The 15,226-nt window shown below is 39.5% G+C and overlaps 1 protein-coding gene across 2 annotated transcripts in view; it reads left to right on the top strand.

Moving 5' to 3' along the window:
• The window catches only part of LOC104951326 (retinoic acid receptor beta), a 17,625-nt gene extending 3,448 nt beyond the window's left edge, over positions 1-14,177 (top strand). Inside the window, exons 2-8 of one of the 2 annotated variants that reach the window (XM_010777960.1) lie at positions 1,017-1,171; positions 2,832-2,973; positions 8,416-8,579; positions 9,861-10,037; positions 11,031-11,235; positions 11,345-11,503; positions 12,101-14,177. In XM_010777960.1, coding sequence (XP_010776262.1) covers positions 1,017-1,171; positions 2,832-2,973; positions 8,416-8,579; positions 9,861-10,037; positions 11,031-11,235; positions 11,345-11,503; positions 12,101-12,258 — 1,160 coding nt within the window. In that variant the 3' untranslated portion in view covers positions 12,259-14,177. Of the gene's footprint in view, positions 1-1,016; positions 1,172-2,831; positions 2,974-8,412; positions 8,580-9,860; positions 10,038-11,030; positions 11,236-11,344; positions 11,504-12,100 lie in introns of both variants that reach the window. The other variant, XM_010777959.1, reaches the window with a different exon arrangement.
• The last annotated feature ends 1,049 nt before the right edge of the window (positions 14,178-15,226 follow it).

Here is a 15,226-nt window from a genome sequence, read left to right as displayed (position 1 = left end):
CACACACACACACTTTCTGTTTCTTCTCCCTCCCTCTCATCAGTCAGCTGGGCTTGTGGCATGCTCCTGCATTGTTTCGGGTTGGGAGAGCGCTCGGGCTGATGGGGGTGTCCTCGATTGACCCGCTGATTCCAGGTTCAATCAGAGGCCACGGGTTTGAGTGGATGTAGATGAGCAATTTTTCTCGTTTTGTCCCCCTTTTCAAAAACGGCTTTCTTCGTTTTCTGTCAGCGGTGGAGGTGATCAGGGAGCCAGCGGGGCGGCTGAGCGAGCCCCTCAGACTGGAGCAATACTCCTCTCAAAAGTGGTTTCAAAGTGGGAGGCTGCACCGGTCTGTTGTGAAATGAAACATTCAACTGGAAACATTGAGGTTAAAGCTGTGCTACAAAAGGTGCAGCTGTGTATGTTATGGAGAGCAAGTTCTACATTGAATACACTCAATAAACAACCTCAACTCGGTCACCCTGTGATGTTTCAAAGACTGTTGATCTCCAGCTTTTCTGCCTGATTGCTTGTTTCATTATATGTAAATTGAGTTACATATAATGACAACTATATGTAGCAAAAACATTTTTTTTTAATTGTGCTTATTTACCTTGTCTCTTTTAGATTTTCCCAAAAAGAGATAGTGAGATTATTTTTGAGAAAGCTTTCCTATATTTTGGCCAAATGCACTTTTATTTACCTGAAAAATGCACTTTTATTTACCTGAAATATACAGAAAATGCCATTAGCTCAGTAAAAGCATGAGCGTGCTCAGTCGTGTTGAACACATTATGAAATATGTTTTTTTTAAATTCATATATTTGCTGTATTGGTGGAACTTTGACCTGATGTTAGTGTAGAGAAAACCTCTCTCTAGAAAGTCACACCGGGGAGCTGCAGGTTACAGTTCGCAGTAAGCTACCATTTGATTTCTATGGACATTTGCGGTGGCTAGTCTAACCTCAGCGAGCTTCACACTAAACATTTCTTTGCATTTCTATTAATTGTATGTTGTCATATTGTGTTTGCAGCCGTTGGAAGCCATAGCTCCAGCTCCAGTTCAGACGACCTTTTTCCCAGCCCTGCCTCCCCCCCGCCGCCCCCTCGCACTTACAAGCCCTGCTTTGTGTGTCAAGACAAATCCTCAGGCTACCATTATGGCGTCAGCGCCTGCGAGGGCTGCAAGGTAAGGTGTTCGGGTTCACATACATCTTCAATTACAAAGATAAATCAATGTTTTCTCTTTTTTTCAAATGTGTTTCATTATCTTAATCAAGCTGTTGTATCATTTTGGGATGAAACATGTTGAATTTAATGAAATGCACGTTTTATTATGTTCAGTTGCTTTGTAGTGGCCCCACACTGAAGGATAATGGGTCAGATTTTGCAAATGACTGGCAACTCCCCACAATCGTTGGGGTGTTACTGATTTGAGGCTGGTCTGAACAGATTATCTGCTCAAATGATCCTGCAGTATGAGGGGTTTACAGACATAATCCTAATTTTACAGACCGCACTGGAGTCTCCCTGATTTTAAATCGTGTATTGTGAACAGAAACAGAGATGTAATATTGATAAGAAACCCTCAATAGCCAATGAGAGTGAGCTGACCAGGAAGGGTAATCCCTCTTCAGGGCATCTGCATCTACTGTAAGTGGCATGCCCCAGATGTCCTGTATTTTAACTTGCCAATGTTAGCTAACCTGCTTTTATATTACGCTAATATGCTAATGAAGAGAGCTAATGTTGACTACGCGTACAATTGAAAAAGTTGTGGATAACATCATCTGCATTTCCTCTTTTTCTGTCCATAACCAAGCTCAACAAATATTCTAGGTTACAGTTCAATATTTGTTTTAATCTGTTTCTAATCTAAATTTACCAGGAAAGTATTGATTGCTGTATTTGCTCTGAAAAAACACCAAAACAATTACAGGGCCTGAACTTAGTCCGGATAAAAAATTGTGTGTGAGCAGTCAGCATTACATTAACAGTGACCTCGAGACAACATTTACACACTATGGTGAAAACTCAGATATCGGTTATTCTTTATTTGTATTTATCTAGTTTGTAGGTGTTATTTTAGATTTTTTTTAAATCAAGTTTTATTTATATAGCACATTTTTAAACGATTTTTGGTCGAGCCAAAGTGCTGTACATATAATAAAAATACCCTACAGTAAAGACACTTTACAGAAAATACAACAGCACAGTATGTGCAGAATATCAGTATGAGAAAACGAGACCCTCTGTCCTTAGACCCTCACATCGTACAAGGAAAAACCTCCGGAGAAATCCCACAGTTTAAAGGGAAGAATGGGAGAAACCTCAGGGAGAGCAACAGAGGAGGGATCCCTCTCCCAGGACGGACAGACGTGCAATAGATGCCGAGTGAAAATCAAAAAGATAATACATTTACAACATAGGTAGTCCAAATGTTTGGAAATGCATGTGTCTGTAATAAGAAGATGAATCCATGAAGATGTCAAAAACAATCCTGTGGGAGCCATCAGGGATTTAAGATTTAGTCTGTGACTCAAATTTAAAACAAATCATGCTACACATTTAACAGAAATGTCTAGTCCCAATTTGTTGAGATAGAATTACAATAAAATTCTTCTAGAGGTTTCTTAAAATATATAATATACACATTATATATATAAATACATTAAAATATAAATATTTTACTTATTATCACATGATGTATTCTGGTCCCCAGAGTCACAGTATAAAGTATATATGTATGTTTTCCTGTTCTGTCAGGAAATAAACTATCCCAGCAGTTTTCCCATACTCTATGCACTTAATCATTTATATCTTCTCTTTACTCGTTGTTTACTATGCAGGGCTTCTTCCGCCGCAGCGTGCAGAAGAACATGGTGTACACCTGCCATCGAGACCGAAACTGCATCATCAACAAGATCACCAGGAACCGCTGTCAGTACTGTCGGCTGCAGAGGTGCTTTGCAGCGGGAATGTCCAAGGAGTGTAAGTGTCTCATCCACTCTGAGGACACATCCTCCTTGACCCCCTCTCATGCAGAAAACACAAGAAGGATTTATCTTGTCTTACAAAATGTGAATACGTTCACTGCAAATGACTCCTTCAAGGACAGGGTAGATGGTAGATAGTGGACAATGGATAGCAGATGTCATTGATCAGAGTGAAGAAGATAATAGAGGTGACTCTAAGGTCAGTCAGTCACAAATGTAAATGATCAACTCAGGTTTATCACTTGTGTCTTCGCATATAGCAGTCGCATGTTGAAAACCTGATTCATGTGCGAGAAATACATATTTACCTGTACAGACAAAAATAGCGATGGTCCGAATACACACCTTTTAACCCGTTAAGCCCCAAGCCTGTTTTTCAGGCCTCAGGCTCGAAAATGACATTCCCAGAACAAATGACCATATCTTCACTTCTAAAAGGGGTAAATTAATAAACTTTTTTCTCAAAGTAATGATAAACCTGTGAGTTGGATGTAGAAAAGTCAGAATCAATATAGATTTTTTTTATTTTAAAGTAAATTCAGATTGAACATAGTAAAAAAATGTAAATTATAGTGTCCATCCAAAAACAAAAAACATGACTTATAGTGAGAACCACCCTTGAATGATGGGATGGTAGACACAAAGCTTTAGGAATCCAAACTATAACATATAGTAAGTACCCTGTATCAAGATTGATGCAAAAAAAAACCACTTCTGGGATAATTTGGGTGGATTTGCCATATCTCTGGCCCCCCCTCGGTCTATTTTGATGATTGACACCTCTTTTGAACCATTAGAGCCAATAGAATCGAGGGGAGGTTCCTAAATCCATCTAAACATTTCCATTGAGGAGGAGTGAGAGTGATGCGCACGCAGTTTGCCCAAAACCGGAAGCTGGGTTGTTGCTCTAATAGCAGCTAATATGAAATCTCCGTTTTTGACAAAAATTGAATGATGGATTATCAGTAATCATTTAAAAGTGACTCAGACGCATTGGATTAACCTTCAGCAGCGTTTATCTCGTTTTAATGCCATTGAACAAAACCTTTGATCAGAAAAACACCAACGGTAAGACATATTTGCCGTTTTGGCTCCGTAAAGCTACGCTGTGTGTTGTCTGGGTTTGCCTGAGCTGCCGCAAGTTTTGGTCGAACAGTGATGATACTTATACCTCTGGAATCTGTGGAATCTCAGCATTAATCTGATATCTTCTTTCTGCAGATCCGATAAGTAATAAAGTATTTCTACCGTGAGTTCTGTGCTAAGTGCGTTAGAATTGTTTCGCTCATGACTAATTCAGAGGCTCGGCGTTAGAGTTGTGTTTTGTTTCGGTACAAATTGTTCATATCGTCAGTTAGCTGAGTTTCTTCCCGTTAACTGGGTATGACACATTCATCGTTTGTTAAATGTTAAGAAGCCCTCAGACGCTGTTTCTTGCAGATGTTGTGTTATTGCCGTGGGGCTCAACAGATCCTCTTTTAAAGGGGCCTATTATTAGACCCTCCAGAAAAACGCGATCGCAGAATTGACCGCATAATCAGCAAAATGCCGCAGATTTTTAAAAGGCCGCTTATTTATCAAAAGGCCGCATAATCCCCGCATTTTTCCACACAAAGTTGAGAAAAAAAAAAGTTAACTCGTCTTGACGTGACGTCATCAGCTCGCGGATCACAGAATGTAAACAACACTGTATAGAGTGAACGTGTGGAGCTCACACGATAGAGAAAACACCAAGATGAAACAATCTAATCCATCTCATTTACCGACGAACATTTCTACTAAAGACCGGGCAAAAAGTGGGGGGAAACTATTCTGCACCCCGTGCAACTGTGTGTTGGAGCATAAGAGAAAATCGACGGTGACGACCCACTTTGATTCATTCAAACATTCGAAAATGCTTTCTGCTGCTGCGGACAAGAAAGCCAAACGACGCACGTTCACCGAGGCATCAACCTCCAAAACCCTTTCGAGGGCTACAAGAAACAAGATTGAAGCTGGTCAGATAACGAACGAGTAAATGAAAACAGAATGAGGCGGAGAAGTGTGTGTGTGGGGGGGGGTGTGTGTGTGTGTGTGTGAGATTAAAATAGCCCAATTGCTTTTACAATAAATAAACATTGAATGTGTTTAATTGAATAGGAAAGGGGGTGCAAACTTTGGGATGTTGGCCTTTTTTAAGACCATTTACATGCAAAAAAGCCTATTTAATACACTACAGGAGAGGGGGGAATAAGCATGATAGGGCCTCTTGAATCAATCTAGCTATCTAAATTACAATCTACACACACATCTTACTTTTACCGACTAACGTTAACAACATCCATCTCTTAGTGTGGTGTGACAAATATCAGCTGATCTGATTTCAGAGGATGTCGCTTTAGAGGTCAATTCACCTACATTTTGAGATGTACACTATAGGGTGTATATTCTCCCCGCGCCGACCCTTCACCCCCCACTATCACAGCTTGATTAACTCACTGAAATCTCTCTTAGCACTTTCAACTCTGAGTGTTCAGATACCAAAGTCAATGTGGGATAAATAAATGATGACACAATGTTATCAAGCTGATTAAGGCCATTTTGAGATAATGCCTGGATCATTTATCAATTAAAATATTTCACTGAGGTAACACCAGTAAATTCCACTATTTATATAAATGTACACATTTGGCAGGATATGCTGCAATCTGCTGATGAATGTTGCCGTATAGTGTATAAAACCGGATCAATTTTTCATTAGACAATGATCTTGTTACCGCCTCACTCACAGCCTGTCGATGTATTCTGTTACAGTGGTAAAGCCAAAGTCCAGCTACTGCAACCTGGTTAAATTAGTAAATACATGTTCTATTGTTAAATAGGGTAAAAAAAAAATCTTAAAAGGTTCATTTGCCAATTTCAATCAAATATTCTAGCCTATTATCTCACATATCTTTTTGGACACCAACTAATACATCAGCCTTCTTATTTTGGAAATTATACCATTTATCTTCTTTTTTTATACATTTGCACTCTGCTTAAAAACACTGTAAATCTACTTCAGATGTTTGGATAACACGAGTAGGAAACAAGCCTGCACAGACCATACTGAAATCGTATTTTACAAATAATATGATACTGATTCTATAAGACAAGCCTAATCTTTAATACTGGATTAAAACAGAATAAATAGAGACCTTACAAAAATCTTCTCAGCATTGGAATATTGATTTAGAATTTGAAAAGACCTTTTCAAGTATTCATTTTTGAAATAACTCACTAAGAAGCTCTCAGTGAACTCGAGCTCCAGCAGTGCCTCGAGCGCACAAAGAAACAAAGTAATCGACCTAGATAACAGAGTGTGTTCTGTGGGGGAAGGCAGCGATAGGGCAGCAGTGAAGGATCCTCCCCATCCACATTGTCTGTTGTTGCCGCTCCACACTCACGTTACATAAATACATCACATGTAGCAGGCAGGTGGATGCTATGTAACGGCTTCGGTCTACAGCCACTGTGTAATGCGATCGCTCTTGGAGTACACAATGATGACTGAATGTAGGGCATTTGGAGATGAAGAGGGGGAGGTGGCGAGGGAGGCAGAGACGGAGGTGTTGCATAATCCTGAGATCTCTGACATGTGTGTGGCTGCCTGAGCCAAGTCATCGGGACTCGCTGAAACGTGTTCACACCGTTAGTAGAGTGGTTATGAAAGACTAACCTAGTTACGCTGTGTTTACCTGCTTCACATGCTCCCTGGAGAAACCCTTAATCCACACAGTTTACTGCCAGCTGATCTTTCCACCAGAGAAAGACTTTCGCTGAACAATGTTGACAGTCACGTCTAGAGGCTTTAACCCTGTAAAGCCAAAATGAATCCTCGTCCTATTTACACATTCCACAAAATGTACACAACCTGGTCTGGCAAGACTGTTATCCTTCGTACTTAAAGGACCCATTGACAATGTAAATGTGATCTTTAGAAAGATTTACAGCTTTTATCTACACTTTTTGATATACTTAATATATGTTATTTGGTGTGTTCTTTGACACCGTTGTTATTTAGTGTCCTGCCATATACTGTATGTTAGGTCAAAATTTGGCAACATAAAAGCAATTCAGTATCATTTACAGAAACGTGTTGTCTCTATAAAAGATAGATGATGCAATGATGAGTTGAATAAATCAATTAGTTGATGGGCAGGAAAATAAAGATGGCCTTAATAATAGACAATGGATTCATTGTTTGGCAAATTAAACACAAATGGCAGGAAATGCTGTTTTCAGCTTGTTACATTTGGAGATTTCCTTCCTTTCACTTTTTTATATTTGATATACAAGACAACACATTAAAGGTCCCATGTCCTGGCCATTTCCACTTATCATAATTCCATTATTGAGGTCTACTAGAATAGATTTATATTGTGCAATTTTCCAAAATCACTTTGGTTTCTCATACAGCATCTCTGTAAACTACGTGTATTCACTGAATTTCACTCTCTGCCTTTAACGGCTCGCTGTAGCTCCAGTAGCTCCAGCCCCCACCCTCCCTGTGAGCACAGTGTGCTCTGATTGGTCGGGACGTTGTGAATCGCGCTAAGCTCCGTGGAAGTGTTGTTTCCTTGTTTAGCGACAGCGAAACACAGCCAAACTCACCCTGAGCACACACAAAGTCACAGCCGAAGTAAAAACAATACGTGTGGCTTGATATTGAGTAAGAAAAAGGTTGATAAACGCTGTGAGAATGGGTCTGCAGAGAGAATTTCGCCGCGATCCCAACTGTCTGTTATCAGCCTGCAGCCAGGGAGGAGAGATCAGCAGATCTGCCTGCACTGAGTGTGTGTGTGAGGAAGTCCGTGGATTGGTAAATTTGGACCAATCAGCGGGGGCTTAACGTAACAGCTCCGCGGACGTAACGTAACGGCTCCACGGATTGGTCCATTTCGTTCCGGGTACGGTTGACATCATGCGTACCCGGAAGAATCAAATGGACAGTGACGTATCTCCAACAAGGCGTTTTGGGGAGGTATTTTCTGTGTTAGAGTTTTACTCCCTACAGGGTGTACTTTGAGGTTTTGTGACTCTGCAGACCGTTTACATGCATAAAAACCTTCATAACACAGAAGGGGACGGGTAATAACCAGAAAAGCATGACATGGGACCTTTAAGACATCACCCTGGACTTGAGAAACTGAGATGGAAATGTTTCACTCTACTGTGAGCGAGTAAATACTTTTTTATTATTTCACATGATGTTTATATGTATTTTTTTTTACGAATTTTGTGCATATCACTTGTCATTACTTTCAACAATGTTTTTTTCTTATAAAGAAGAAGTGTTTTGGAAAGGGTTGAATATCATTCATCAGTGTAAAATAGAGTACCATTGTTTGAACTGTTATTATGCCTTTTAGTTATTTTTTAAATGTCTTATAATCTGCGTGGTTCTTTTCCTCAGCAGTGAGAAATGACAGGAGCACCCGGAAGGGGAAGAAGGAGGCGGTGAAGATGACCATCATGGAGACGTACGAGCTGACGGCGGAGCTCGGCCTGATCGTGGAGAAGATCTGCAGAGCTCACAGAGAGACCTTCCCCTCTCTCTGCCAGCTGGGGAAATACACCACAGTGAGTCAACACACCAGACCTGACTGTTCAAATTACATTTGCAGAAAGGGAAAAGATGTCCTCGCAGTCCTGTGGTTTCTTTAATTAAGGTATGCATTTGAAGGATTAGCAAGTCTAAGTATGGTAGTTCATTTTTGACAGAAGATTTCACAACACTTTATTCTATGGGTCAGTCTTTTTCTAAAAAGTAATCTTAGGTTACCCTAAAATAGGAATATAGTTTGGTATTAATATTAAAGAAAATAAACACAATGTATTTAAGATAGGACATAGCTGAGAGGAAGTTGATTTCCTTGAATTAATTGCTCAATTTAAACACAAATGGCAATGTTGGCAAATGTTTTCTTGTCATGTTGAATTCTTTTTTTTTCCTGTTGACAAATTTCCCATTCTGGCTTGTTCAGCATCACTGACTAAAATAGGCTCTAAATAATCAGAACTTTGCGGCATTGTTTTAAGCCGCCCCAAAAGCCAAATTGTGTTAGTCAGTATTTGCGTAAGGACATGTTTGGTCTCATGCAATATGGAAAGCATAACATATCTCATGGAACAATAAGCACAAAACAAATCACAATGTGCAAACTGGGTCACACAACAGGAATAACCCCACCTCGCTTCATGAGAAGAACACAAAACTCCCTGCCGTTGCACAACACAGTGATCCATCTGGTATAATGTGTCTGGGTGTGCCCTCTTTACAAATAAATGAATGGTTTTCACATCACATGTTTGTGGTTCGACAATTCCGTAGAACTGAGAGAACGTTGGACGTGAAAACAGGAAGTAAAGAAGGATTAAAAAACGTCAGTATAGCTCTGACTCTTGTCAAATGCTATATGGCTATAATAAATCCCTCAAAATGATTTCTTATCTTTAATACCACGTGTAGAGGTTAGTTAAACAAAACAATGTAAATTGTATGTCATTTCATTCATTGTAATGACTATGTTTATGTTAAGGATGTTGCTGGCAGGGACCCTTAGTGAATTGTCACCTGACTGTGGCATCTTTCAACTCCTTATGTTGGTTGTATGGCTTCAACTGTTTTAGTTTAGCTTGCATCAGTTTTAAGAAAAATAAAATCAATAAAACCTCCTCTATTTCTTTGTCTATCTTCATCTAATTTACTCAACTGTAGATGTGTTTAAAAAAGACCACATACCATTATCAAGCAATGAAAACAAGTCATTTGGAATTATATTTCTAATAACATCATGTCTTTTAACGCCTTTAAGCTGGGTTCCTGAATCCTACATCTTCCCTTTTTTTTCGTTAATCCAGAACTCCAGCTGCGACCACAGGATCCAGCTGGACCTCGGACTGTGGGACAAGTTCAGCGAGCTCGCCACCAAGTGCATCATCAAGGTGGTGGAGTTTGCCAAGCGAGTGCCTGGATTCACCGGCCTGACCATCGCTGACCAGATCACTCTGCTAAAAACTGCATGCCTGGACATCCTGGTACACCTAACAATATCTTCCTATAACAGAGAGCTGTTCATAGTTTCGTTTAACTCACACCCACAAAAGATGTGCTTGAACCGAGTGACCTGAATTTCTCTTTCTGCACATGTTCACATATACACAGCTCCTTCTGCTCCTTTTCACCTTCTGTGGATTATGACTCGAGGGCATCAGCTGACATGCCAAACACAGACTGACAAGCCGTCTGGCAGACTGCGGCCCTTTTTAGACTGTGTCACATGTTTCATTCCTTCTTATCCTCCCTCCATTATGCACTCCTTATTCGCTTTGTCACCCTCACCACTCCCCTGATCTTTTACTCTGACACTGACTTTCAGCATCGGGGGAGTTCCATATAGCATCTCTAGCTCTGCAGAGTCTCATTTTCACACATTTTTCATTTTGGCACTTCTCGTGTTCTCCTTGTTTGCTCTACATGTTTGTAACTCTGTCCCTGGCACCGTGCATCACTGTAAACACAGAATAAGTCATCCTGCCACAAAACACAAAATATCCAGTGTGCCATGCATGCTTCCATGATTTGTATTTAATGTTATTTATCAGGGGCGTTGCACAGTAATACAAATTCATTAATTGAGCTATGTTTTATGTTTGAATGGCCATACACAAGCATAGTTCTTTTTCAGTGGTTGAAAAGGGCTCAAACATTATTTTCTAAAACAAACAGATTGTGTATTTGTCAAAGTGACATCTACTGGGCTGAAATTCATCTGCTGTTTGCTGACTTGATTTGCTATTAATCCTGGAAAAAATATACAAATGAATGTGATGCAGAAGCAAACATGCCTCCAAGCTAGAAGTAATTTGAAAGCCTTTGAAGCCTGTCTCATCACAATACCTGTCATGTTTCATCATAGCGATCAATGCATTGCTACCTGATACTTGTTCCACTGTTGAACACATACACATTTATATAATCAGTTTTTCTTCTTTCCTTCCTCTTTCTTGCTCTTACCTTCTTCCATTCAGATCCTGAGGATTTGCACTCGCTACACTCCGGGCCAGGACACCATGACCTTCTCCGACGGGCTGACCCTGACCCGCACTCAGATCCATAACGCTGGATTTGGACCGCTGACAGATCAGGTTTTCACGTTTGCGGGCCAGCTGCTGCCCCTGCAGATGGACGACACGGAGAGCGGCCTTCTCAGCGCCATCTGTCTCGTCTCTGGAGGTACTGAAGCTCAGAGGAGAATACAGCCTAGCTCCTACAGAGAAAAAGGAATACATGTAAGCTATTGTAAGTTTCGTTTAACATCTGTCTTTCCTGTTTGTCTGAACAGACCGACAGGATCTGGAGGAGCCGTCTAAGGTGGAGGTGCTGCAGGAGCCGCTGCTGGAGGCGCTGAAGATTTACTCCCGTAAACGGCGGCCCAGCATGCCCCTGATGTTCCCTAAAGCCCTCATGAAGATCACAGACCTGCGCAGCATCAGCGCCAAAGGTCAGCATTGCACTGCTAAATGATCATATGATTTCAATGATACACAGTAATAACTTAAATACTAAGATCTGCGATGGTAGTATATTTGGGTCACTATACTGTTTTGCTGGTCTGGCCCAGTGTAGGGTCACAAAGAGTTTTGATTCGATGCTAAAAAGAAATCATTATGACACAATCAATTCCAGAGGGGCCGACATCAGCAACCTGTGTCGTCAGCGTAATGGAGATTTTTCCAACAATACGACAACGTGATTAAAATATTGTCTTTATAAACGGAGCCGCTGTTCTCTGATAGGCTGTTCTCAACTAACTGCCAAGCAAAGGCTAGCAGATGGCTCATGAAGGATCAATATAGGTGAAGGGGGGAGGATGTGTAAGCACAGTGCAGGTTGTTTGTTTACTAGAAAGGTCATGTGTTTCATGGAGTGAGGAGTCACAGTCTAAAATACAAAATGACTCAATTCAAACCACAGCAGCAGGCGCATCCATATTGGTTTATCACATGTTAACACAGCTGGAAAAACCTAGAAGTCCTTCAACTGCACAAAAGTATCTGTCAGTATGTGTGCTATGTCAAAAACATTTCCTTTTCCACAGGCGCTGAGAGGGTGGTGACTTTAAAGCTGGAGATCCCGGGCTCCATGCCGCCCCTGATCGAGGAGATGCTGGAGGATCTGGAGAAAAACTGTGAGGAGAGCAGAGAAGAGCCGAACACCAGCCAGCACACACACACACCGACTGCTCTCAGCACATGACTTCTTACTCTGAAGTCACTGCAAGAACATTGGCTCTCGTACTCCCTCCCAGAGAAAAGGCTAACAATATAAACTAAAGATGCAGTCCAGGTGGTTATAGTGTCTTACCTCAGTTTCACAGATCGGTTTGCAAACGCTCCACTTGTGTTTGTCTGAAGAAGAGATTCAGTTGTTACACTAACGACTACGCTGATGAACGAAGAGCTAATTTGTGCTTCAAAGGGGGAAAAGAGAATGATGCAGTAATGTATTCATTTGTATCACATTTTCATTCTTTTAACCCCTTCTGACAGACACCTCATAACCACTGGAAATCACACAGGTTTCTACTGTATTTATATTTGCATGAGTTATCACATGGATTAATTTTTACCTCATTAAGTAACAACGGCTTTGGCTTTAGTGTAGCAAATTAGTAAACAAATGGATTTAAAACACCTTCTTGTTGGTTGTACACGTGTAAAAAGAAAGCTCTGGACTAACTCTCTAAACATGTTTGAAGAAAACGAGCAGATTTATCCGCACAAAAGGGAACAGTTTAAAAGCAAAAACGTTTTTTCTCAGAGTTGAATGTTCATATCTTACATTAACAAAAATCACAAATATGTGTGTATATATATATATGCCGACTTGATATAGGAAAATACAGAGAACTGCTTAGCTTTGAACAAAACTAAATAAGCTGAAGATGGACCTGAGAGCAGAATGTACTGCTAATAAAGGAAACACATGCACATGATAGTTTGAGGTTTATGAAGTTATTGAATTTAGTGTTGGAAATTAGATCAAATATATTGAGTGATGGTATGATTAAGAAGGTATTGCAGATATTATTGTATTATAAATATTGTGCAATTTGTAGTTTTGAGTTGTAAAAGAGGTTTCTTAATTTGCTTGTTAACTATCTATTTGCACATGTTTTCCTAATATGCTGTGCATTGAGCTCTCAGTCACCATAAAAACGACATAGTTACTACAAAACTGTTTAAGTGATCAAACAATTCAAATCAGCAAAATGATTGTAGCACAACAAAAGTTATAGGTAAAATAGGATACATTGCATTGTGGGATTGTCTGCAATCGCTACACATGTTTTTTGTGGCATGTTTTTTGAGCCCTATATAATGCGCTCATTATACACTCAGAGTTCAGAGTTTATTCAAATAAAACGGCAAAGGGCTCATGTAGAGCGCTTTATATTAAATTGTGAGTGACGCTGGTACCCTTTGACCCCTCAGTGACTCCAGGACGTCCCTGCCCTCACTCAAGAAAAAGTCCTGCACGCGACCTTTCAAAAAAACACACCTTTTTTGTTTTCACATCTTAATTTTGTACACACCTATTAAAAAGAACAAACTAGACATTAATTATTGAGGTACTGATTGGTGGATTTTGGATTGTCAGGCCCAGACTAGCTGTTTCTCTCTGTTTCCAGTCTTTATACTGACAGTAACTAAGCTAAGCTTGTGGTATCAATCTACTCAACCAACTCTCAGCAAGAATTAAATAAAACATGTTTCCCAAACTGTGTAACTAATATTAAGAGCTTTTCGCTCAGTGTTTACGGTGTAACTTTTCCTGGACCACTTTTGGTAAATGTTTTGGCTGGAGATCTGCTTAGTTGTTTTACACTATCAACACCATTTTATTCTTTCAAACATTTCCTAAATGCAAAGTTTTTGCAGTTATTGGTTTGACTGGATATTGTTCAAAATGATGGCGATCTAAATCAATTATAAAATATACTTTGTATATACTTTTGAGTTCTATATGTGTTCTACAAACCATTTTTTCCTTTAACACAAACAACATATTTTAAAATGCATCTGTGTTGGATATTGTCTTATCATAGATAGTCATACATTAGTTCTGTGCCTATGTACCTCGGAATTGATACTAATAAAACACTTGCAACATTAGGAAAAGGATAATCGACAGCTTAGCAAACAAAAAGCTACACATACAGTGGCTTTTTGTCGTTGATGGCAAAGCGAATGAGACTTATAAATACAACTTTAATGACAGTTGTTCCTCAAAAATGTACATTCCATGAAACAGAAGAATGTTTAATTGTATAAAAATATCTGATGTATGTAACAAAGCAGGCAGCCTGTTTACTGTAAGAACTCATGTGCCTACTCTTAATGTGCCAATTTCTCTCATATCTTGGAATTTGACATACTCTACCAATGTAACCTGGACCATTTATTCAGATTTCTTTATGTTTTGGTTGGTCTATTAAAGTGTTGTGTACTTTTCACTGAAGCTGTTGGTTTTTGTCATTTCTGAGCCTTGAGGATGTTAGCGGTCTGCTCGTCTTCATTCGAAAGTCCGGACCATACTGCCCCCTGTGGTCCCTGTAAGGAAACTGCACTGCAGCACAGCTAATGGGGACAATGAAAACAACAAATCACTTTTTTAATTGTATCTGTTCATGGGTAAAATAAATCCAGATGTACAGAAGAAGAAGCTAATTGTAATACTGTTGTGATAGTGGATGACTTGTGGCTTCGCCAATATTTCAAATACATTTATCTAAGTTTCCAAAACTCAGTCAGTAAACATTAAACAAGAAATACTTAGAAATGTTACTTAAAATAAATTAATACCATTTACCAAACTGTAGTAAAAACCCTGCATTCAAGTTCTTACCTAAGTAAACACATAGGCAAGACATATTAATAAAAGCATAAACATTCTTACAGTACTAAAGGTACAATTATTTATTGTACAAAATGGCGTATGTTCATAATTCTAAGTATGTTATATTATTGTGTAATGTATACTTAGTGACTGAGTTAAGTATGTCGAAGCTGGTGAAGTTTAACTGTTGACTGCTTTACTGCCGTGTAGCTGGTCAAATTCTCCTTCGGGATTAATAAAGTCACATTTTAACACAAAATTATACAAAATAATGAATTTGTTGAATCCATTTTACATTTTTATTTGAAGTCACTTAAGTGATCAA

The sequence above is a fragment of the Notothenia coriiceps genome, unplaced genomic scaffold (assembly GCF_000735185.1).
Source record: "Notothenia coriiceps isolate Sejong01 unplaced genomic scaffold, NC01 NC01_scaffold00018949, whole genome shotgun sequence".
Classification (NCBI taxonomy): domain Eukaryota; kingdom Metazoa; phylum Chordata; class Actinopteri; order Perciformes; family Nototheniidae; genus Notothenia; species Notothenia coriiceps.
The sequence above is the reverse complement of the archived record's forward strand: the minus strand, read 5'-3'. Positions and strand labels throughout refer to the sequence as shown.